The 24,088-nt window shown below is 40.7% G+C and overlaps 3 protein-coding genes and 1 long non-coding RNA gene across 5 annotated transcripts; 3 read left to right on the top strand and 1 right to left on the bottom strand.

Moving 5' to 3' along the window:
- The first annotated feature begins 32 nt into the window (after window positions 1–32).
- LOC104418478 (WD40 repeat-containing protein HOS15) lies at window positions 33–10,339 on the top strand. Its single transcript, XM_010029848.3, has 14 exons — window positions 33–211; window positions 2,374–2,519; window positions 2,622–3,147; window positions 3,519–3,613; window positions 3,748–3,794; window positions 4,951–5,101; window positions 5,355–5,418; window positions 6,340–6,498; window positions 6,576–6,697; window positions 8,214–8,288; window positions 8,507–8,560; window positions 8,639–8,712; window positions 9,437–9,511; window positions 9,794–10,339. Exons 1-14 carry the CDS (start codon window positions 151–153, stop codon window positions 10,011–10,013), a joined length of 1,869 nt encoding a protein of 622 aa, XP_010028150.2. The 5' UTR covers window positions 33–150; the 3' UTR covers window positions 10,014–10,339.
- LOC120288140 lies at window positions 6,704–8,186 on the top strand. Its single transcript, XR_005546430.1, has 2 exons — window positions 6,704–6,970; window positions 7,266–8,186. It is a non-coding gene; the product is annotated as an uncharacterized LOC120288140 (long non-coding RNA).
- A 799-nt stretch (window positions 10,340–11,138) lies between the features above and the next one.
- On the bottom strand, window positions 11,139–13,349 carry LOC104418477 (pentatricopeptide repeat-containing protein ELI1, chloroplastic). 2 transcript variants are annotated; one of them, XM_039301583.1, is made up of 2 exons: window positions 11,402–13,349; window positions 11,139–11,315 (listed from the first exon to the last, which is right to left on the bottom strand). In XM_039301583.1, exons 1-2 carry the CDS (start codon window positions 13,270–13,272, stop codon window positions 11,312–11,314), a joined length of 1,875 nt encoding a protein of 624 aa, XP_039157517.1. In that variant the 5' UTR covers window positions 13,273–13,349; the 3' UTR covers window positions 11,139–11,311. The 2 variants fall into 2 exon arrangements, with proteins under 2 accessions (XP_039157517.1, XP_039157516.1); XM_039301582.1 differs by having other exon boundaries at window positions 11,139–13,349.
- Window positions 13,350–18,758: 5,409 nt separating this feature from the next.
- Window positions 18,759–21,993, top strand: LOC104418476 (probable indole-3-acetic acid-amido synthetase GH3.1). The gene is made up of 3 exons (XM_010029846.2): window positions 18,759–19,084; window positions 19,898–19,999; window positions 20,616–21,993. Exons 1-3 carry the CDS (start codon window positions 18,759–18,761, stop codon window positions 21,991–21,993), a joined length of 1,806 nt encoding a protein of 601 aa, XP_010028148.1.
- Window positions 21,994–24,088: the final 2,095 nt, after the last annotated feature.

Raw genomic sequence — 24,088 nt, 5'->3', positions numbered from 1 at the left:
AGAACGCAGTCGCACCACCTCTTTCTGGTGGAAAACGCACTGTGATGATGATTCTCTCTCTTCCCCTCTCTCTCTGAAACTCATGCAGACGCATCTGTAGCAGCAGCAGCTCGCCGCGGCCATTGAATCCCCCCCTGCGCTCGCGCGAGCATGGCCTCCATCACCTCCGTCCAGTTGAATTACCTCGTCTTCCGCTACCTTCAAGAATCGGGTACCTCATTTCCTCTCCTTCTCCTCCTCCTCCTGGTTCGTTTCTGCAAGACGAGGGACCGGCGGCGGCCGATTTGGTGTCGCTTTAGGGTTGTCGTTGGCTCTAGGGTTTCTGGCGGTCCCGGCTCGTGCGGGCGTTACGGCGCCTCGAGGCTGGGGGTTTGTTCCTGCTTGTTCGTTTGCTAAAATTGCTGTGACGGCTGAATTGATTTTCCGCTTAGGCCGAAAGGCGTCTGAATGGGTGTTCGTCAGAGGCCATGGCGAGAGATCTCTTGGTTTGAGCTGGAATCCCGGTTGTTTTACTCATCGAAATGTTAGATTTTGGCTTGGAGAGCTGTTCTAGGGTTTTGCGAGAATTGCGTATCTGGCTGCGAAGAGGCTGGGGGACTTATGCGGAGGAGCCCAATCATAGATTTTGTTGTTTGGCTGAAGGGGGGAAGGGTTTCTTGTGCATAAATTTGGGGTTTCCTTTGGCTACCATCTGAGCGATGCAAGAAGCTTTTTACTTATGAGGGTAGCTCGTGCTTAGTTTCGTAGGTGTGACCTTTGCAGGAATGCAAAGCGAAATCCCTAACTGCTCTGGCCTCTCGTTTGCAAAGTAGGGCACCTGTTCTCCATTGTCTTGTGGACTTTCTAGGGTCTGCAGAAGTTCTTTCCTACTCATTTTCCAATTAGAAAGACGGCTCTGTGTGCCTCCATATTCTAAAACAATCTTTCCCAGGGAAAGAGGCTTATAGTCAGCTCTCCCCTAAGTCTGGATTTGCTAGAAAAATTGCCTTCTCTTCTGGATATTTATTATGTACAATTCATTTTGCAGCAACCATTATTGTGATATTGTTAACCTTGTTATTCAGTTATTGCGAATTTCCAGTTCCCAGTCTTCTCAATCCTGCAAAATAATACATCAAGAAATTATGATCTTGCTTTTGGCATTTCCAGTGACAAGAGTGTCCTTTCTCCTCATTGACTGAAAACAGTCTGGTGACCCTTATCTTGTTGATCACACCAGATTTGTTTTGCAAAGGTCATGAATATCCAGTGCAACCTGATGCTTATAACTTTAATGTCTTTCCATCCTGTCTCCATGGGCTAATGCTGAGGCTGTCACTTTATTGTCTGTTAACCACCCATGTCGAATAGTGCCATGTTTATTTCAGCCCTTGTCCTCTCTGTGTTTTCATGAATGTTCACACTCAAAAGGCTGCATATCATGTTTTAACTCACTCGATCATATGTAAAAGCTTCTCCCAGCTGTGGCACGGGGGGTCACGTCTTGAATATTCTGTAATATCTTTGCTGTATGCAATCCTGGCTGGGTTAATAGAGACATCAAATGATGCAGCTTCAAGAGACAATCCTGGTTCCCTCATTCTGATGAAACTCTTGGATCCCATATCTTGCAGTGATGTAACTTCCTAGAGTTTTTCATCCTCCAAGTTGCATTAGGAAAGAAGTTCAAAGAATGCCCTAGTACAAATTGGAGACCAAAAGGTGTCGAATAACGAACTTCATAATGTTCTGGGTATATTTTGTAGGTGAATAGGTTACTTGAAGGAAAATAACATCGAGGATTAGTCCAGTGGATGATGTGGAGAAACACCTTTGCTACTTGTGCGAGCAGAAAATATTAATTTAATTTTAGAGCGTAATCTAAGGAGAACAATGATGGAATATTGCATGGGAAGCTGGGCATGGAAAACACTGTTGCAATTTCACTTGAATAAAATGGGAGAAACATGTGTAAAAATGTTTGGACTTGTGGAAATGCAAACTTTAGAAGAATGAGAAGGTGTGACATCATGGTGGAAATGCAAGGCAGAAGGGGCTACGGAAGTTGGGGGCAGAGATGAGTGGGAACTTCAGAAAAGATCTCGAGTACTTCAATATTACCAAGGACATGGTAGAAGTGAGAGTGCAATTGCTTGATCCATGTAGTAGACCCGCTTTGTCATCATAGGAGTACTAAGTAATTGTATTACCTAGGATGTGGTAGAAGTGAGAGTGCGATTGCTTGCTCCATGTATTAGTATATTATCTCTTTATTATTTTCTTTCGCAAAGTTTTAATCTTGGTATGAGAACTTTTCGCAAAACTGCAAGTTTTTAGTATTGAATATGATCTGGGACTGATGTTTCTGATACATGCTTGAAAATATGTATGCAGGTTTTACACATTCCGCATTTGCCTTGGGATATGAGGCAGGCATTAACAAATGCACAATTGATGGGAATATGGTTCCCCCTAGTGCTCTTATTATGTTGGTGCAGAAAGGACTTCAGTATCTGGAGATGGAAGCAAACTTGAATAGCGTGAGCATGCCCAACCTATTATGAACTTGCATTCGTCATCTTTTAATTTAATTACTCTATTCTGGAAATTATGTTGATCGGTGTTCATTGTAAGCTTGTCAGAGTGACACAGATGTGGATGAGGACTTCTCCTTCTTGGAACCATTGGATCTTATTACAAAGGATGTCTATGAACTCAGGAAAATTATAAGAGAGAAAAAGAAAAATTTGCAAAAAGATAGAGATAAAGATAGAGAATTAGATAAGGACCATGAAGCTGAGCGTGGGCGGGCAAGGGAGAAAGATAGACATGAAAAGGAGAAGGAACTTGAAAAGGATAGGGAACGGAAAGAGAAAGAGAAAGAGAAAGAGAAAGAGAAAGAGAAAGAGAAAGAGAAAGAGAAAGAGAAAGAGAAGGAGAAAGAAAAAGAGAAAGAGAAGGAGAAAGAAAAAGAGAAAGAGAAGGAGAAAGAGAAGGAGAAAGAGAAGGAGAAAGAGAAAGAGAAAGAGAAAGAGAAAGAGAAAGAGAAGGAGAAGGAGAAGGAGAAGGAGCAACCAAAACATCGGGAAGATCACTCTGAAAAGGAAATAATTGTGAATCAAGAGGTGGACAGGAACCATACAAAGCATGAAGAAAATGGACCTTCTGGTGAATGTGCTTTCTTGCAAATTTCTTTTGTCACTTCAAACATGAACTTGTCTATCACTGCAGTATCAATTTAGAGTTTCTAGTGTCACTATTGCTCTTCGGTAAACACAAGAAAGAAACAAAAAATGACCTGAAGACGTTGTGATCTTTCACGTGGCTGTTTTCAACTGAATTGAATTATACGTGTTTTTTCCTGTATGACTTGTTATGAAGGACATGGAAATGAGTATGAGGCAATAGGAAATCAATTTGACATCCATTAGGGTGTGATTGACTTTGGCTTATGACTCTCCTTCTATTTGAAGATTCTATCTCTCTCTACATATCTTTTTCAAATAAAGGTTGTAACTTTTTTTTGTGTATTCTTTTAGGACCTGAACCAATGGAAATTTCTACTGCGTCAACTTCTCAGCCATGTGAGATTCCTAGTACAGATGTGACAATATTAGAAGGACATACTTCTGAGGTTCGGATCTTTGCATAGCATATCTTCGGGATACTTTCCCTTGTTCATTTCAAACTACTATAGATACTACTCTTGTACCTGAAATCTATCATTCATATTTTGACAATGGACCTCTTTTCAATTCTTCATTATAGGTTTGCGCCTGTGCATGGAGTCCTGCAGGTTCACTTCTTGCTTCAGGGTCGGTACTTTATCTGGTGGATAATTCTGACAACGTCATTATATTTTGGCTGAACAACGTCGTTATATTTTCTGCTATTTGCATTGGGTTCTTACATTAACTAGATTCTTAGCAGTAACTTTCTAATCATTTACTCTTCACCCTTTGAAGTGTAGCTCTATAGGAAGTGGATTTTAGTCCATGAAATCTGGACTTTTAAAGATGATTATTTGAGCTGAGATAATGACAATTTCTTTATTTTGCTTTTCGATGTGTATTTCTAATTGCTAAATGAGTTAAATTTTCTGAAGAAAGCTATGGTGGAAATAGAATTGGATTTTGTTATTTGCTTATTCCTGTAAATCACAGTAATGCAAGGTGGTTGTATTGTGGACCTTCGTGAGCTATAGAATTATACATGAAAGATTCAGTTGTTACATTGCATGGTCATGGGTTATTTGATTCTCTATGACGTTTTGTATTCAAGATTCCTTCATATTTTGGCTGAACAACGTCATTGTTCAGTTAACTAGTCATTTATAAATCTACACTAGCAGGAGGTTCGGTTTGTGTGGTTTAAAGCAAACTTCCTTGCAAAGATTTGGGGCTTTTGTTTAAGGAGAATGGAAAGCCGTCGGAGGACTTGTTTGGAAGAATATGATTATTTGAAAACAAGCATTTCTCAAATGAAAATATTCAATCTTTTTTGTTTGCAGCTTTTCTCAAATTAGTCCATTTGGATTTGATTTTCATTTGTAAAATGATCAATTTACTTTCTTTTGTGCAGTAGCACTTTTCCGAACGATAACTTTGTTAAGAGATTATTTTGTGTTTGGCTTTCAGTTTATTGATAGGATATAAAACCAAAGTTGCCACTTGGGGTAAGTATAGTAATTCTCTAGAAACTATATGACTAGACTGGTTAGCTTGACGAATTGCAGAATCGTTGATATCATAGTCCATGCGATTGTCCCTAATATATGTAACTTGCTTGCATCAGGTTTTTCATTATTACAATTGACGTCTATGTTCTGAATTGGTGTACTGTTTCTGTTTCCTTCATTCTGGAATTCATAGATTGTTCTAGACAATGAAATCCTTCTCACCTATGTCACAGTTGAAAGATTTATGTCAAGAATTTATGTTTTCCAATTCACTGCAATGACCTGTTTCTCAGATCTGGAGATTCTACTGCTCGCATATGGACCATACCTGATGGGACCGCTAAATCTAGTCTACAAAATGGTCTCCCAGACGTTCTGATATTGAAGCATGTAAAGGGTAGGACAAATGAAAAGAGCAAAGACGTCACTACTCTTGATTGGAATGTAAGTCTAATGATGACTTGTGAGAGAAAATATAACTCATTCTGTTCAAATCTTTTCCTTAGTCATTTTGCCTTCTTTCTGTTTTTTTTTTTTTTTCCTTTTTCTTAATAACTGGAATGGCTTGTTTCTTAATCTCTTGAAGCGAGGAACTGCTTCTCTCAAATATATTTTAGGTGCCTTAAAACTTCCATGATTAAGCAGGTTCCATTTGCTTCTTTTTTTAAACCACAATTACCTGCGTGTCTCTCTGCAGGGGGACGGAACACTTCTTGCAACAGGTTCATATGATGGGCAAGCAAGAATTTGGACCACAAATGGTATGTTTTGAGATCATGCTGCTTTCTGATTTAACTGTAAAAATGTCTTAACTCCAAACAAACATCTGTATTATTTGTACATATTTATAATCATTACTGGTATATGGCAGTTCCTGTTTGAACTATGCAACCCAATCTTTCAACACTCAAATGGTTCCTTAGCACAATCCTGATTCACAATCCTTGATTGAATTGTTCATCTTTTGTAGATTCTCACTATTTCAGAACCCAAATACCTGAGAGTGTGGGTCACGCACTTCTAGTTTCCAATGATTAATGAGATCCAAAACTTTCTATCCTCTATGGCATAGACAACAAAATAAGAAGATGCCGAACTTCATTTTCCTTTTCTGGGTTTATCAGGTGGTGCCTTTAAAAACACTCTGGTTTAGGCATCATCTGGACACATAACCGATGTAAATAAAATGGGAGAACTTGTTGGTGCACTTTCAGGATAAAACTGTTACTAAATTTTGAGTGGAGCCTGATGTCCCCATTCGCCCCAAACGATAGTTAAGTTCCCATCATTGATAAGTCAAAATGTGTGCCATTTTGGGTCCCCAACCTGTGTGTTTTACACATGAGATGCTGTAGTGTTCTTTTAATCTATTTCCTGTCAGATATGTAGAGACTATATATCATAGAGAGGAAGTTACACTATCCATGTAATTGTGGAGTATACCAAAGATACTGTAATATGGAAGAAAAGACTGGAAAAGCAGATGAGGGAGGAACCTAAACAGAATGAAATAAGTTCCCAACTTTTGCATACTTTAGTAGACAGCATCTTTCAACTTTTGTTTGTGCCTGTTTGGCATGCTTTTATTGTTTCTTTTGGACTCACCTGTGTTATGAGAGTTCTCTCTGTCAATGTCTGGCCATTTACTCTATTTTGGAATTTTTGCTTCTTATCGTGATTAGGTGAACTGAAGACCACTTTGAGTAGACATAAAGGGCCCATATTCTCTCTAAAATGGAACAAGAAAGGAGACTATCTGCTCACAGGAAGCTGTGACAAAACTGCTATTGTGTGGGATGTAAAGGCAGAGGAAGGGAAACAGCAATTTGAATTTCACTCAGGTTTGGGACATAAATTTGGTTTTAGGTTGAAATTATAGGTTGGGCTACTGATTTTTTACTTTTTTGTGGTTTTCTAGGTCCAACACTTGATGTTGACTGGCGCAACAATGTTTCATTTGCAACAAGCTCCACAGACAACATGATATTTGTCTGCAAGATTGGAGAAAATCGCCCAATCAAAACTTTTGCGGGGCATCTGGTATAGTTTTGGTTTCTATATGCTTTGAAAGCCACTAAAATTGAAATCTCTCTGTGCGCACGCACACGTAATGTAATATATTTATTTTCCTCCATCCATTCTGGGAAAAAATGATTTTAGGTATAGGATTGCAGATTCGTCATTGGTGGATTAGTTTTGTCAACACAGAATTTTATTGAAAAGATGTTACGTTGGGATTAATAGTAAGATCCAAAGAAGATGGGTGGCATGTAAGCCAAGGCAAGATCCATATGGGTATTGTAGAGCTTTTAGGTTTGAGACATGGGTTGAGCCTAATAAAATTTCAAAATGGCATCCAGCCCCTAGATCAATCAATAACAATATGTAGAGCATAGGTTAAGAAAAGCCTTAGATGAGGCACTAGGGAACACGAGGAGCTGATCGAAAGCTTAAAAGCATTGTTACAACTACAACCACCACAAAGTCCTCATCCCACAGTGGTGTCCTCAAAAGCCTCTGGTTAGTGAAAATGAAAAATGAATATGAGAGAATGAGAACAAACATAGACAACAGAAAGGGGAAACAATGGGTATTGTAGAGCTTTTAGGTTTGAGACATGGGTTGAGCCTAATAAAATTTCAAAATGGCATCCAGCCCCTAGATCAATCAATAACAATATGTAGAGCATAGGTTAAGAAAAGCCTTAGATGAGGCACTAGGGAACATGAGGAGCTGATCGAAAGCTTAAAAGCATTGTTACAACTACAACCACCACAAAGTCCTCATCCCACAGTGGTGTCCTCAAAAGCCTCTGGTTAGTGAAAATGAAAAATGAATATGAGAGAATGAGAACAAACATAGACAACAGAAAGGGGAAACAATGGAGAAAAGGTGGCAATTGTGTGGCCACCTGACAGTCAAAAAATGTAAAAACAGGGAAAAGTCGGAAGCAACTTACGGTGAGGGGTTTCCAGGTCCTTTCGCAGTATTATCTTAACAAGGTTATTTAACTTGAAGATAACCTCATGACATTCTATTGGATTTTTCCGCTGCTCAGAAAATTCTAAATCAAAGTGTCCCAACTTCACATCAAGATTTAAAGATTTTTTTATTCATAACATGTAAGGGCAATAAGTACCAGCAAGCAAACATGTATTCTACGTGTAGTCATGTGAGAAATAATGTATTAGTTTGAAATCTAGGCGCTGTGATTTATTTGAGAATTCATAAACCAAATGTGTTTTACCTGCTATGGCATTACTTTTTACCAATGTTGGTGGTATAAACTACATTGCTTGCTTATAGCGGTAGATTGTACCCTTCTAATGTAGTTCATTTTTGTGTGATTTGGTTGGTTGATATTGGGAGTTTCATCTTTGCTTATCTTATTGTGTACCAGCAGTGATTGTCAACTTTCATTGTAACAGCTTGTGGCTCTAAATGATTTATTTTTTGGTGGATGTACGTCATTTAAATGCTTATTATATTGTAGGTTCTTGAACCCTAATTGAGCTTGCATTTTTTTTTTTTTAAATTCTTTTGGTGGTTCTTTCAGGGTGAGGTGAATTGTGTCAAATGGGATCCAACTGGCACATTGTTAGCCTCTTGCTCTGATGACATTACTGCAAAGGTTATAAAAATGAAACTCTTGTTTATCTTATTCACTGATACTCTTTCTCTGTCAGTAATTGCTTTCCGGATATAGCCTTTTCTGTTCTTAGGCTTTGGATGGAAAGTAAATCAATACATGTCTTGCATTTATCCCATCTTGAGTCATTTCTATCTTTGATCTGTCTGTTCTCTTAGTAATTCCATCACTTTGGCCTCCTAACTTGTTAAGTGCTACAGATATGGAGCATGAAGCAGGACAAGTATGTTCATGACTTAAGGGAGCATTTAAAGGTATTCTATGCTTTAGCAATTTTTTTTTTTAATTATTTATTTGTCCTGGATGTTTTTGTACTGATTACTGTATTGCAGGAAATATATACCCTCAGGTGGAGCCCCACTGGATCTGGCACAAACAATCCTAACCAGCAGTTAGTGCTCGCAAGGTGAATTACTGAAACTTTTGGCCAAATTTATTGTTGCATCCAGGCTTGTGTGGTTTCAATTTTCTTAATATGGGTGGTGGGACTTGTCATATCATCTTTTAAAAAAGTTAACAGTTATGGCTATACTAAAAATTTCAGAGACAAGTATGCTATTGTCAAAACTATGCCTTTAAGAGTCAGTACTATTATCTGGATCAATTTACCCAATTCTTGCAACATCTTTGAAATGTTTGGGCGTTGGAGGATATCTTTAAAGCTGCTGCATGTACTTGAGAGGATAATTGTTTCAGAATTCAGAAAAATTTAAGACCTCTGAGCACAGTTAGTAGATTTTTTATTTTTTTGGTCAAAGGCACGTGTCACATTCTTTTGCAGTCTAGTAGGATGATGATTCTGGTAATGCAAGTACTCCAGGTCATTTTGTGAAGGTCTTCGTATCTATAAATCCTTTGCATCTTAACCTGTGTGTGAAGTTACATATTTTCTTTGGTTAGAGTGTCATGTGTCCAAAATCCATTTGAAGGAGTTCTTATTTATTTGACTTTTTTAACTTCTCGTTATTGTTTAGACTTTGGACCTGTTCTTTTGGATAGTCCGTCTCTTCTAGATTGTGAAGCATTCCCATCCTGAGCTTTCTTTTAATTTCACTGTTGCTTTAACTGGAGAATTTCTGCAGGCTGTTCTTTGTTAGTTGTTATAATATTGTTGTTGTCTTGTCATGCAGTGCATCATTCGATTCGACAGTGAAATTGTGGGATGTTGAACTGGGGAAACTTATTTACAGCTTGAATGGTCACAGGTATATTCTGTTGTGTACATCTCCACTTTGGATTGATAGAAAGATGCAACCCCTAGATCATCACTAATGATTGCCAAGCAACTTCTGTGACAGTAAAAGGCTATTTATGTGGAATGTTGAGAAGATTATTCTTGTGCTGTTGAACTTGTATAATGGGAAGCATGTTATGCTTTGTCCTTCTTGTGACTTCACGAATAACTGGTTTGACTGATTTGTGGACATGTTGATGCTTGATTGTTTGGTCTCTGATTTTTCGTTTTTGTTCTCTTTCTTTTGGAAAAGGGAACCTGTATATTCTGTAGCATTTAGCCCCAATGGAGAATATTTGGCCAGTGGATCTCTTGATAAATCCGTTCACATCTGGTCACTGAAGGAGGGTAAGATCGTGAAGACATACACTGGTAATGGAGGAATCTTTGAAGTCTGTTGGAATAAGGAAGGTGACAAAATCGCCGCATGTTTTGCAAACAATACAGTTTGTGTCTTGGATTTTAGAATGTGAAGTCTAGAGGGCTTTTCAAGTGTTAGAACTCAGGCAATCACCAAGAAGACATGGGCTTTGCCTACTTTGGTTGCCGTGGCTGTGCTCTGCAGGTGTGTAGGTCATGCATGTTTAACCCTAGGCAGTAGGCTTTCTCTCACTGATTCTGACCTCTCTTATCGTATCTTCTCTTGGCAATTTGTCAGTTTTCACTTTCCAGCCAGATTGTTTGTAGGAACCATGTACATATGTAATTTGCTAATTGTAGCCTTCACATGGACAAATTTGAATTGCAAATGCTTTTTAGATGTGTATGTTCCCAGAGTGCAGCTCCATCACGGTTCTGATGTATTTCAACTTTTCGTCCCTTTCTTTTTTTTTCATTTTTTTAAAGGAGTCTTGTTGGAGGCATTTACAGCGGAAGGAATTGTCCTGAACGATTGCAATCATAATTCTTAGCTTCTTTCAAGTTCCTTGCATCCTCCAACCATTGTCAATGGGTTGACTGCTTGTTGCCTTGTCTCCTTTGAGTGGCAAGGGTAAGCTCTCGTTTGACTATTGTCCTCAGGAAATCGTGTTGAATTGTTACAACCGTTTAAGCTTCAAAGCATGCTATGTCATCTGAGTGCGCTCGTTTCTTTTTATTTATGGAGCTAGTAAGACACGTTTCACTCAGAGAGAGGACCAACTATCAATCATAGATAATTCCCTCGCTTTTGCACCAAAATGTACACATGGGCTGAAAAAAGAAAGTTGTACGACTTCGAAATTAATGCAACGAAAAGGGAGATAAGTTCCCGAAAATCTCCCTCTGCACAAGACCCTTCAATATTTCAGGTTTTGCAATCTTGTCCAAATTTGAGAAGTCCCGTCCTTCAGAAAACGCTGCAGTCAAGCTCTTACACCAAAAATTGACGGTGTGGTAATTGAAAAAGTTTCGCAAATCGGAGACGTTATGGTCAGACCAACTCGATTGTTCAAGATGCATAGGCGATTTCTGGCGTACTTTTTCCATCAGCAGATGGAATACAGAAAAACAGTTTTTGAATATCAATACGGATTGATGTAGTTCCTATCCTCATAATCGCAGAAGCCCATGTTCTTAGGGCCGAAGTTCACTTTGTCAAACGTGTTTCCGTTTTCAAAGACCAATAAAATTATGTGTGTGGATTATGATATGTTAATGACTTGCTTAAGATGCATTAAGCAATCAGAGGTAGAAGTAGCTTGTATCGAGAGCCTTATTTCTACCTTGAAGTATTCTGATACGTTATTCTAACTAGTATCTGACAGGCAACTGGATCTCTTCAGCTTCAGCTTCATCTGACAAGCCAACATCACAAGATTAACAAATAGGAGGCTACCAGTAATCGCCACAAGAACAAGAACCATTTACAAAGTGGTGGAACCTGTTCCGATCTCTCATGACTATTTTCCGCCCCATCATCAGCGAAACAAGCTTAGTAACTTCATGGCAATCGGAGCATACTCGAAGATTCTTTACTATTCTGATTGTGCTTCCGGCTTCAGTACTGATGAGCCCGAAAGCGATGGCCAACCTCTCGCTGTGAACTTCCAGGGATTGCTCCTTTTGGGCTTCTCCCAAATCGTGCAGCACCATCTCCGTCTGTGCTCTGTAATTATAAGCCTTAAGCCAACCGTTGATCTCATCCAACATTGAATAAATCTCTCTGCTCTTTGGATGTCTCTTATCTCCAGCAAGGAATTCGTGGACCCTGTTATTTACTTCTATTGAACTACAGCCTTTCTCCTTTACCACACCGCTGGACTTCATCAATGTCCTCACCTTTGCAACCCCCTCCCAATCACCGGAAGCAGCATAAATGTTGGAGAGAAGAGTATAGGTTCCACAGTTCGCTAAGTCTTTCCCAACAAGAAATTCCGCAATTTTCTCTGCCAGCGCCGTCTTAGCATGGAGCCTACAGGCCCCAAGTAAGGTTCCCCAGATGACAGCATCCGGTTCTATCTCCATTTCCTTGACAAGTTGATATGCTTCTTCTAAATTCCCGGCCCGGCTTAGGAGGTTTACCATACACCCATAGTGCTCTATCTTTGGCTGAATCCCGTATTTATCCTTCATTGAGTTGAAGAAATCCCAACCCTCTTTAATCAACCCTGTGTGGCTGCACGCGGTCAAGATGGCAATGAAGGTGATATCGTTAGGGTTCACACCCGATCTACACATTGTATTGAACGTCCCCAAAGCACACTGGCTAGACCCATGGATTGCATACCCCAAGATCATCGAATTCCAAGCAACCACGTCCTTGTGATTCATACTTTCGAAGACCAAGAGCGCATCTTCCAAACTGCCACACTTGCTATACATGTCGACCAATGCAGTGCCAACATGAGCATTCATCTGAATTCCATTATTCTGGATATGAGAATGGATCCACCTACCCACCTCCAGTGCTCCAAGTTGTCCACAAGCAGAGAGCACAGACAGCACAGTCACTTCATTAGGCCTCACACCAGCACTCAACATTTGCCTGAACAAGACCAAAGCCTCGTCGGGCTTCCCGTGTTGCGCGTACCCATCAATCATCACATTCCAACAGACCACATCCCTCTCCAAAATTTCATCAAACACCACCCGCGCCTCCTTGAGCTCCCCGTGCTTCGCATAGCACGTGATCATTGCCGTCAAAGAAACCAAACTTTTCTCGGGCATAGAATCGAACAACCGGCGCGCGGACACGATCTCTCCCCCTCTCGCGTAGACATCGACGAGGCCCGTCCTCACGTACGGATCGGAGCAAAACCCGAGCTTGACCGCGAGGCAGTGGAGGGCCTTGCCACTCTCGAGCGGGCAAGATTTAAGGACGGAAGAGAAAGTGAAGGCATTGGGCTCGATCCCGTCGCCCATCATCTGGACGAAGTAGAGAAGTGCCTGCTGGTGGAGACCCAGATGAGCATGGTCTTGGATGAGGGCGGTCCACTGGTAGACGGTGGGCTCGGAGCTGCAGTTGAAGAGGGCGACGGAGCTGCGGAGGCGGCCGCGGGAGGAGTAGGAGCGCTGGAGCTTGAAGCTGAGGATGGGGTGGTGGTGGAGGCCGCGGCGGAGGAGGGCGGCGTGGATTTGGAGGAGGTGGTCGAGGGACGTGGAGCTGTCGATGAGGGACGCGAGCCTCCGTGGCTGAGCGGCGCTGGCGGTGGTCGGGGCTGGTGGGACGACGGAGGGGCTCTTGGCGGTGGCGGGTGGTGGTGGTGGTGGTGGTGGTGGTGTGGCTGAGACGATGGACATGGACATGGACATGGATATGGCTAAGATACTACTGGGGTTTTTCACTGTTCTGGCACCATTAGTTAATTTTGTGGAGGTTTCTCATTGTTGGCAATTTCAATTGCCGTCCCCACATTAGAAGCATTCACCATTTTTCGCATCTTCTATTTTCGGAATCCCCATTTTGCATCCGATAGTCTGTATTCAAAGCGTCCCAATTCCATCCAAAAAAGGATAAACAATATAAATAGTGTCTGAATTTTAATTTAATATGCCATGTAATCTTGAATTTTAATGTTGTTTCTTAATAATAAACAATAGCTCCTATACTTAACCTACTCATAAACAGCTCAATTAGTTAGGGCTTAATCGACCTGGGATCTTGGCTTCGATTCTCCAACTAGTTAATTGTGATTTAAGTAGGGGGCTATGGGTGGTAGGGTCCTGTAATAATTTCCCTCGAGCTATAGTCACTTGTCTTTGCTAAATGGTGTCCGGTGGAGGCTGTGAGCACCCGTAAAATGTGCCAAGTGGATCCTCGGTATTAAAAAAAAGAAAAAAACTATGCGCAGGAATACGGCAGTGGTAGGGTCGTTGGGCACAGAAGGATGGTGGAGAGAGAGAGATTTTTTCTGATTCATCGCATGCCACCGGTGCATTTTCAAGTGGAGACTTACCTAAAGGGAAGAAAATCCTCTGCTTCCGTAGCTGTTACGACTGCGAGATATGTCCGCAACATGTTCCCAGAAAAGACAGTAGGCATGCCGATTTGCTTGTGGAATTAAGTGTTCGGCTTGTATTGTGGGATTTAGCGCGTTTTGTCTCCCAAAAGAAAAGAGTCGCCTCAGTTTTTCATAATTTGTCAAAACTTGACAAAATACATAATATTATATAATTTATTTTGGCCGGGCAAAACTCTATTCTTTTGTATAAAAGATATGAAAATTTTATTGTTCAGGTAAATTTCAACAGTTGTTGTGTCAAAAACTATAGGTAAATAACTTTTTTTCTAGTTAACTTGCTAATACCTTTTTGAAATTATAAATTTAACACATAGATAAGGCAAATAACGGCAAAATTAAACAAATAAACCAAAATAAATACTAGCAGGCAACTCAAATAAGACTTGATGAAATGAGACTTGATAAATCAAAAGTAATTAACAACTTAATGAGAGAAAAATTGGTACACACGACTAAAATATGATCTTCCAGTACTATCAACTTCCGTGTAATTAAAGTTAATAAGAGACTTGTGCAAATTTTCACTTAATTGTAATTCTTTGAAATCTCATTAAATTAGGTGAAATTATATATGCGGTTGGTAATTGAACCCTCATTGTATCCTCACAGCAAAAGAAGAGGTCACCTATGATGAGCATAATTTGCAACATGTCCTTAGTTGTAGTGATTACTATAGCTTTGTCCTACTACAATGTGATTGTTGCAGCATAAGCATCTTCTAATAAGTCAGGGCCAAATGCGCTTCTCCACAACAGGTGGTGGCCTTGCTCTGCAACCGGCTACACTCCCTTACCTCACTATCCGTGGCCCAGGGTACTCTGCAATGTTGCGATGTCTTTGGAAGTGTCAATGGAATTCACTAGACAACTGAAATACCACATTAGAGGAAATACCAGCAACATTAATTCTCTCTTTCCGAGCCTCACCTTTCTCCTACTCTTTTACAATGGACTGGCTGACGAAATCCCCCTACAAAAATTTACTATCACACCCCAACTTTACGAGTATAAAGGAAATAACATTGTTTTTCTTCTACCCGAAGGACGCATCTTATGTGTACACATAACCAATGTTAACAATATCATAATATATATCCATGTATATATCTAATGAAACAACCTAAAACCCATCAAAAATAAAATATACATCTCCAATGACTTGCTAACTAAACCCAAAATGTATCATTTCAAACATATATGCAACTATCAAGCATCTGCCGATACTACTCTCATCCTCATCATTGATATCTATAGAAGCTGGAAAACTATTGAAAACTATTGAGATGAATGGTATAAGCAAGCCACTATTCAACGATTGATACAAATCTCTTCTAAGTAAATTGAGCATACTATGCACATTTATAAATAGTACCAAAAACACATTAAACAAATCAAAGTAGACATCATTGGTACAATTCATAGAATATTACTTAATATGGTATAATGACACCGTAAGTACCATCATTTTCATATAGCACTCACTTAAGTGCCATAAAAAAAATTTCATTACTTGAGTGTCATAACTTCTAAAAATTGTTAATTTGAATGCCATGACTTCTAAAAGGTATTTACTTGAATGCGATAATTTTCAACTAACCACTTTAGTATTACAACTTTCAAAAAACGTACACTACTAGTATCATGTCACGTCAAATTTTTGGCACTTGTCTAGGCCCACTCATATGTGCCTTGGCAAGGCCTTCAAAGGTTTTGGCTCAAGTGACCCAACCCGCCCAATGATTAACTCTAGTCTCAGCCGAAGTAATTTTGGTGGAACTGCTCTAAGCCTCGTGATTTGGTAGTCACCCGGTTGCACTTAGATTCATAAGCAATATTCATGATTTTCTTTCATAAGTGACAAATGTGGCGGTAGATTCTCATAATCCCAAGATGGAGGTTTGCCATGTGTGATTCATGACGTATGTGAAACCACTAATTTAAGGTGGAGGACACAATAGATGGTGGTTACGTGTCTAGCGCAGGAAAGAAAACAAAAGGCAAAAATTGGAAGAAAAATAAGAAAAAATCAGAAATTAAACAAAAAAAAAAATGTATAAATTGTCCACGTCAACACCAGTTGTCCTACAACCACCACATTAGCTATTTCCAGCCAAAATTGACTGGAATAACTATATTGGTAAATAATCAAAAAGTTTAGGACAAATTAACTAAATTGAAAAATTTATGATTGAATTGTATTTCATACAATAGGTTTGGAAATTTTTTAATAATTATCATTGAAGGTACAAACGAGGGCAAAGGCCTAATACCCTAAAAAAATCCCAACATAAAAATTTTGTCCCATAAAAAATTATAAACTGTTACTTGAGTCTCATATCTATCATTGTTAATTTGCCATAAAAATTTCTCTTAACATCTAAGAGAGAAACTCCTAAGCACAAATTATTTGAGTATTAGGGAAGACACTCGAACACAAGAGATTGAATATTGAGCATAAAATTGAAGATCCTCAAATGGAATGGAAGGAAGACTCTCTTAAAATAACAAGAATTGCATAAAATCAAACTTAATTCCTCTAGTTTTAGGTCCAAGAAGACATTGTTTGGGATGACATGAAAATTCATCTTCAAAGACTTCTTCTTGGATCTGAAATTTAGGGAAAAATCAGAACAATGACAAGGAAATGCCACATCACTAAGGGCAAAATTGGATAGTGTTAAGACTGTACCAAAAGTTGAGGATTTTATATGAGAAAAAAAGTTTTTCTTAGAATTGAGATTGGAGTTAACTTTAGAGTTTTTTAGAATATCAAGCCCCCGGGGTAGATGGAAACCTGTTAATATAAAGGGAAAGACAATACTTTCCTCACAAGCCTCGTCCTAAATCGCATCACAAGTCTCTACAACATCACGCTAAAGAAGGAAATAGCATTATGGCATTCTACCTCCTATCCTAAGGCAAATCTGTAAATGCCATATCAATCTCTATTTAGATCGTCATTTCAAAATTGCTTTAGTTGAAAATGGTAGAGTAACATGGTGCATCCAGTACAAATCCTTCAGGTTATCATGTTTTCCGAGATTGCATTGACCCACATGAAAACTATAAAAGTTTAAGGGGAAGAACTAATTTTTCTAGCGAGTCTCGTTCCACCTTTGATTGATGGGCAGGAGATGCTATCACATTGAACTTAGAAAATCCACGACCCGTTGTATATATCTAAAGGATTTAAAAAGTAATGTTAGAGCTCACCACGTCTTGGATTGTTGTATCGATATGTTGTTTTATAAGAGTAGAAAACGAAAGACAGGTAGGCTTCTCAAACTCTAAACGGCAACGCTATGTCCATTTCACCTATACATATCTAAAGACTCCTGCTGCACCAATGTCTACAATTAGCTAGATATATATAAAAACAAAAAGTATCAAAAAAGTTCTAAACCTATTTCATTAGTATTAATCAGTATTCAACTTTTCAATTGAACTAATTTAGTTTCAAATATTTTTCATATTAGTACCAATTTAATCTATCCGATCAATTTAGGCCAAAAATTATTAATGTGGACAATAGCCATCTTACATGGCACGAGTAGCGCTGACATTAATAAAAAAAAAAAAAAAAAAAAAAATCTTTTCTTTCTTTCAACCTTTCTTTTACTCTTTGAACTAGGACCAACAACTCGCTGGTCATGGGCAAGGGTGTCAAGCCCTCACCCAAATCCAATCGAGGGCCAACACACTCATCTATTGGCTAATGAGGACCGCAATGCCTTCACCTCTTCTTGGCAAGGGTGTTGCAGCCTTTGCCATGAGTGCAGACCTTTGTGACCTTGCCAACTCATAGTTGGGGGAAAAAAGGACAGAAAAAAATGATAAGAAAAGGAAAGAGTAATAAAAAAAAAAATCAGAAAATTTTAAAAAAAATTATATAAATTTTCACGTTAGTGCTACTCATGTCATATAGGACACCTGGCATTTATTTCAATATTTTTCAGCCTAAATTAATTGGATTGACTGAATTGGTATAAAGTGAAAATATTTATGACTAAATTCATCCAATTAAAATATTTAAAACTAAATTATATCGATACAATATATTTATGACTTTTTAATACTTTTTCCTAGATACGTGGCCATTCAAAAAGCCGAAACAGTGGCATTTTAACTTGTGATCCATCTCAATCAAGGGAAAATCTTCATAAAATTCCGCCGATAACCGATGGGAATAGCACCAGGGCATTACTCTTATCACCTATTCTCAAGTCAAAAATACATATCTATACTAGATGAATACTTCACTTGCATGATCTCTTCACATGCTTTTATACTATCAGCAGACGAAACTTTCGCTTCCAGATAAATAATATTCGTTTCAACTTCACTCGTTTTTGCCGGCAGCCAAGAGCATACCTAACCACCCCCACCACGGCGGCTGATGTTTAGCTGACGTGGCAAGCAGGTAGGCCCCACATGTCTCACCCTTTTACAGCCACTCATTCCTGTCATGGACCCCACCTGTCTCCTCTTCTCCCTCCAACTTCTAATGAAAAGAGATGCATAGAGAAAGCAAAGGAGAACCACTGTCGTAACACGACTTGCGAAGGCTCAGTCAGCTTCCTCCCCCGAAGCCATCGTTGTTTCCAAAAGCCTGCCTCCACGTGTACACCAAAACGCGTCACGCACGTGACGTCACACTTCTGGCCTTCGCTATATATATATATCGAATGCAGAAGCATGGTTAGGGCATAGTCTCATCACCAGTGAGCTGCATAACTTTGAGCTTTTTACCATCTCTTGAGTACAACATTCACAAATCATGACGGTCGAACCGGTCCTTTCATCTCCACGGGGCCATCGTCGTCCTGCACGCGAGAAGGACGCGAAGGCTCTTGAGTTTATCGAAGAGATGACCCGGAACTGTGACTCCGTTCAAGAGAGGGTTCTGGGCGAGATACTGAGTGGGAACTCGGACACCGAATATCTCCAGCGATTCCAACTCAGTGGCAAAACAGATAGAGATGCGTTCAAAGCCAAAGTGCCCGTCGTCACGTACGAGGATTTGGAGCCTGAGATTCGACGTATCGCCAATGGCGACCGCTCCAAAATCTTGTCCTCTCGCCCCATCTCTGAGTTCCTCACCAGGCAAGAAAAATTTTTGTTGACGTTCGGAATTTCTAAGTGGTCATTTTGTCAGAATTTAGGTTCTGTTGGTTGATAAATCCATTGGAAGATTAATGCTTGGGTATGCAATGGGACATGAGACATGTTATTCCAATAAAAATAACTACTTGCCTTAGAATGAGATCTTTTTTCTTTTTCTTTTTCTTTTTTTTTCTTTTTCTTTTTAAAATTTGGGCAGTTGGCTCACCAAAAGGAAAATATTGCCAATGGTGCAATCTATGTTTTACATGTGAATTTGTGTCTCATAATGATCAGCTCGCTATATTGCTAATCGCCGTTACAGGTTTCGACAACCCGTGCAACACCCCCATGCAGAATCAAAGTATCTTTATTAACTCCATCATTATTAGGGAGCAGTTTTCTTTTTATTCATGCCATGTCAATGCGCGCTACTGAAGGTTATTAGAGTTCATAGACACACATGCAGATTTTCGTGCTTCCAGTCAAGTTCAAGAACCGCGATCTTGCAAAATCATTGATCTTTATCTGTCTTTTTGACTGGATTAATTTACTAATTTAAATCCTAACTCTTCGTCTGGATTTTACTAACCTCTAACATTATTCGACTTGATCCAGCCACCAGAACAAGATTAAAGGAATGAAGTATTGGACCATGCTAGGATTCAACTCAAAGCATGCTTTCGACCCAAAAAAAAAAAAAAAACTCAAACCATGCTGGTTTCCCAACATTGATAATGAGAAATATTAAAGAACAATCGCTGGTGTTTGAATATTAATTAATGAACTAACGTGATTCGTGCATTTCCTTTTCAGCTCTGGAACTTCAGCCGGAGAGAGAAAGCTCATGCCTACCATTGAAGAAGAGTGGAATCGCCGCCAGCTACTCTACAGCCTCCTCATGCCCGTAATGAACCTGTTAGTCTCTCTCTCTCTCTCTCTCTCTCTCTCTCTCTCTCTTCCCCTTCCTCCCTCCCTCCTTAAACACATTTAGAGATTCAACCAACGCTAATTCTAACATGACCATGTTAATCACTAATTAGACATTCACATAGACGTATTATCAAAAAGGAATGACTAACACATGATAGCTTCGTTGTAGATTGATATATATAAAGATTGTTACGGAATGACAAATATTGTTATGGAATCAACCTGTCAGGTGAAGAAAAATAAAATCAACAAAAGAATTACTCGCCAAACATTGTAGTAGCAATGGCAAACAGACAATTGTTCACTCAATATCTAGTCATGGCAGACTAATCATTAGTCACTATCCAATCATCATGTACTACCACTCACATATGGTCTATAAATAGATATATAGGAGATATCATAAAATCCCCATACTAATTAACATATATGGGCTAGTTTCTTCCTGGGAATTAAATTAAATTAAATGATCCTTCAATTACAAAATCCTTATGTTTCAAGGATCTAATGGAATCAATACTGCTGTGTTAATCTAACCTTAATATCTGGCTCAATTCTTCGACAAAAATTTACTTTAAACTTCTATTCCCTCTCGGAACAGTTATGTCCCAGGCTTGGACAAAGGTAAGGCACTCTACTTCCTCTTCGTGAAAGCAGAGACGAAAACCCCAGGAGGCCTCTTGGCGCGCCCCGTGCTCACGAGCTACTACAAAAGCGACCACTTCAGGACGAGGCCGCACGACCCCTTCAACGTCTACACTAGCCCAAACGAGGCGATCCTCTGTCCGGACACCTTCCAGAGCATGTACGCCCAAATGCTGTGCGGCCTGATCATGCACCATGAGGTCCTCCGTGTCGGCGCCGTGTTCGCATCTGGCCTGATCCGGGCCATCCGATTCCTCCAGCTCAATTGGAAGCTCTTGGCTCACGACATTGAGACCGGGGCCCTAAACCCTCGGATCACCAACCCTGCAATCCGCTGGTGCTTGGAGGAGAGACTGAGACCAGATCGAGGGCTCGCCGAGTTTATCCAGACGCAGTGCGAGGGACAAGCTTGGGAGGGAATCATCACCAGGATTTGGCCAAATACCAAGTACTTAGATGTGATTGTGACCGGCGCTATGGCTCAATACATTCCCACGTTGGACTACTATAGTCGAGGGTTGCCTCTAGCATGCACAATGTATGCTTCTTCAGAGTGCTACTTTGGGCTCAACCTGAACCCAATTTGCAAGCCATCCGAGGTCTCTTATACGATCATGCCCAACATGGGCTACTTCGAGTTCGCGCCCCACGACCTGCAGGCCCCGGCATATCCCTCTCAAGACTCGCCGCCATGGCTGGTGGACTTGACTAACGTGGAAGTCGGGAAAGAGTACGAGCTCGTTGTCACAACCTATTCGGGACTTTGCCGTTACAGGGTAGGGGATATCCTCAGGGTCACTGGGTTCCACAACTCGGCCCCGCAGTTCCGCTTTGTAAAGAGGAGGAACGTGCTGCTCAGCATCGACTCGGACAAGACCGACGAGGCAGAGCTGCAGGGCGCCGTCGAGAGTGCGTCAAGGTTGCTGTGTGAGTCCAACACGAGTGTGGTTGAGTACACAAGCTATGCGGATACCGCGACGATGCCAGGGCACTACGTGATCTATTGGGAATTGCTGGGGAAACACGAAGAAAATGGGCCAAACCATGAAGTACTGGATCAATGTTGCCTCGCAATGGAAGAGACACTCAACTCGGTGTATCGACAGTGCCGGGTCACAGACAACTCGATCGGACCGCTAGAGATTCGTGTAGTCAAGACCGGCTCATTCGAGGAACTCATGGACTATGCCATCTCCAGGGGTGCATCCATTAATCAGTATAAGGTTCCAAGGTGCGTGAGCTTCGCGCCGATTGTTAAGCTTCTTGATTCTAGGGTGGTTTCAGCGCATTTTAGCCCGAGGGCACCGAGCTGGACCCCGGAAAGACGCCATTGATTTGATGCTAGGCCAGTTAAGAAAATTGAAGTTCTATTGCAGTCGCTTACTTCCATGCATTGAGGTATTTGGATTGTCTATGTAACTTCTCTTTGTTGACGTAAAAGTATGTCATTCGAATTTGTTCCCCTCATAAATCTCAATATCTGCGATGCTAACGATCAAACATGCTACCGTCTTTGATTTACCAATTTATTGCTAGGATTTTGTCTTCTTTTTTACTCTTCCATGTGTGAGGGGTCCCTAGCCTCGCGCGTGCCCAAATCTAGCTAGGGTTACCTGAGGTGGCTGTAGCTTTTTTGGGGTGAGGACCACCACGATCAAGCTCCTCGCTTCACTTTGTGTGGATAAAAGTATTGGAAAAGTTTTATACTTATTGCATTGGTACAAATTCAGTTCTAAAACTTTTGATTGAATCAATCTAGTTTTAATATAATCACATTGGTGCCAATTGAGTATATCCAGCCAATTTAGGCCGAAAATGCCTAACATGGACGTCAGTCATCCTACATGACACAATTGGTGTTAACATGGTCATTTTTTATAATAAATTCTTCGAAATTTTTTATCAATATTTCCCTTTTATTCTTTTTTGTCCCTTTTTTCCCCTTCTCTTTGCTCTAGCCTATGGCCAGTACTTAAGCATGGCCGACGATGGGCCACAAGCAAAGGCCAATGAGGGCCACATGTGAGGGTCACCCTTGTCAAATCTAGTGAGGGCTCGACCCTCACGGCCTAGGTGAGGACCCCGATGCCCTCGCCTATGGCTGGTAACTAGTCATGATTGAGTACCAACCATAGGCAAAGAAGGAAAAGGGACAAAAAGAAATGAAAAGAAAGAAGAATAATAAAAAATTGAAAAGAAAAAATTTAACAAAAAATTAAAAAGTATTAAAATATTTATATTTTCCTCACCAACACTAGTCATGTTATATAAAATGATCGACATCCACGTCAACAATTTCTAACCTAAAATGGCTAAATTGACTTAATTACTATCAATATGAAATGATTTAAGATTAAAATGATCCAATTAAAAAATTTTATGAGTGAATTAGTATCAACGCAATATATTTATGATTTTTTAGTACTTTTGTCCTTTGTGTGTGTGCACGTGCTAAAGGCGCTGTGTGATGGCAGCCGGAAGGTGCAAGGGTGGGATTGGCAAGGCAACCATGTCTGACGCAGAAGAGGTGAGTGAGAGGGAGAAACTTTTATGCTTTTCTCTTTGCTTTTATATATGGAGTAGATTTCACTAAAATTCACGGTCTATTAGAATAATGTCAATATTAGGTCCAATCTGCCTACGATGGGGAAAAGTACCAAAAAAGTTCTAAATCTATTGTTTTAGTACCAATTCAGTCCTAAACTTTTTAATTGAACCAATTCAGTCCTAAACCTTTTAATATTGGTACCAATTCAGTTTATCTGGCCAATTTTAGCTGGCCGGCACTGACATGGACGTTAACCAGTGACCAACACTGACATGGCAATTTTTATGATTTTTTTCTTTTTTTTCTTTTTCCTTTTCTTTTCTGCTTCTTCCTAGCGATGGTCGGCAAGCCTTCGGTGAGGCTCGCCAACCACTAGACGAGGGCCGCGAAGCCCTCACCTACTACCGGTGAGGGTCGCGACCCTTGCCCGGCCTCTCCCAAGGCCGTCGGCGAGGCCAGCCTCACCCGCAGCTAGCGAGGCCATGGCAGCCCTCTGCGAAGCCCTCACCATAGCTAGGGCAGAGGCAAGGGCCGCGAAGCCCTCGCCATCCGCCAGTGAGGGTCGCAGCCCTCACTCGGCCTCGCCCAGCACCGCCTCTCCTGCGGCTTAGCCCAGCTCCCGACCTCAATTTCCTCCACTTCATCGCCGTCGGCTTTTGCTCTTCTTCTCCTTCCATGAGCAAAAAGCCGCGAGCAATCCCACCAACTGCTCCGATGGTGAAGGCTGGCCTCGCCCAAATCTAGGCTAAGCCACGGGCAAGGCGGCCCTGGGCAAGGCCGAGCGGGCTGCGACCCTCGCGGCCCTCGCCTCCGCCCTGGCGATGGCCGCCATGGCCTCAGCGGCGGCCCTAGTAGAGGCTGGGTGAGGGCCGTGACCCTCG

This window comes from Eucalyptus grandis, chromosome 9 (assembly GCF_016545825.1).
Source record: "Eucalyptus grandis isolate ANBG69807.140 chromosome 9, ASM1654582v1, whole genome shotgun sequence".
Taxonomy (NCBI): Eukaryota; Viridiplantae; Streptophyta; class Magnoliopsida; order Myrtales; family Myrtaceae; genus Eucalyptus; species Eucalyptus grandis.
Note: the sequence above shows the minus strand (reverse complement) of the source record. Positions and strands in the feature narration are given on the sequence as shown.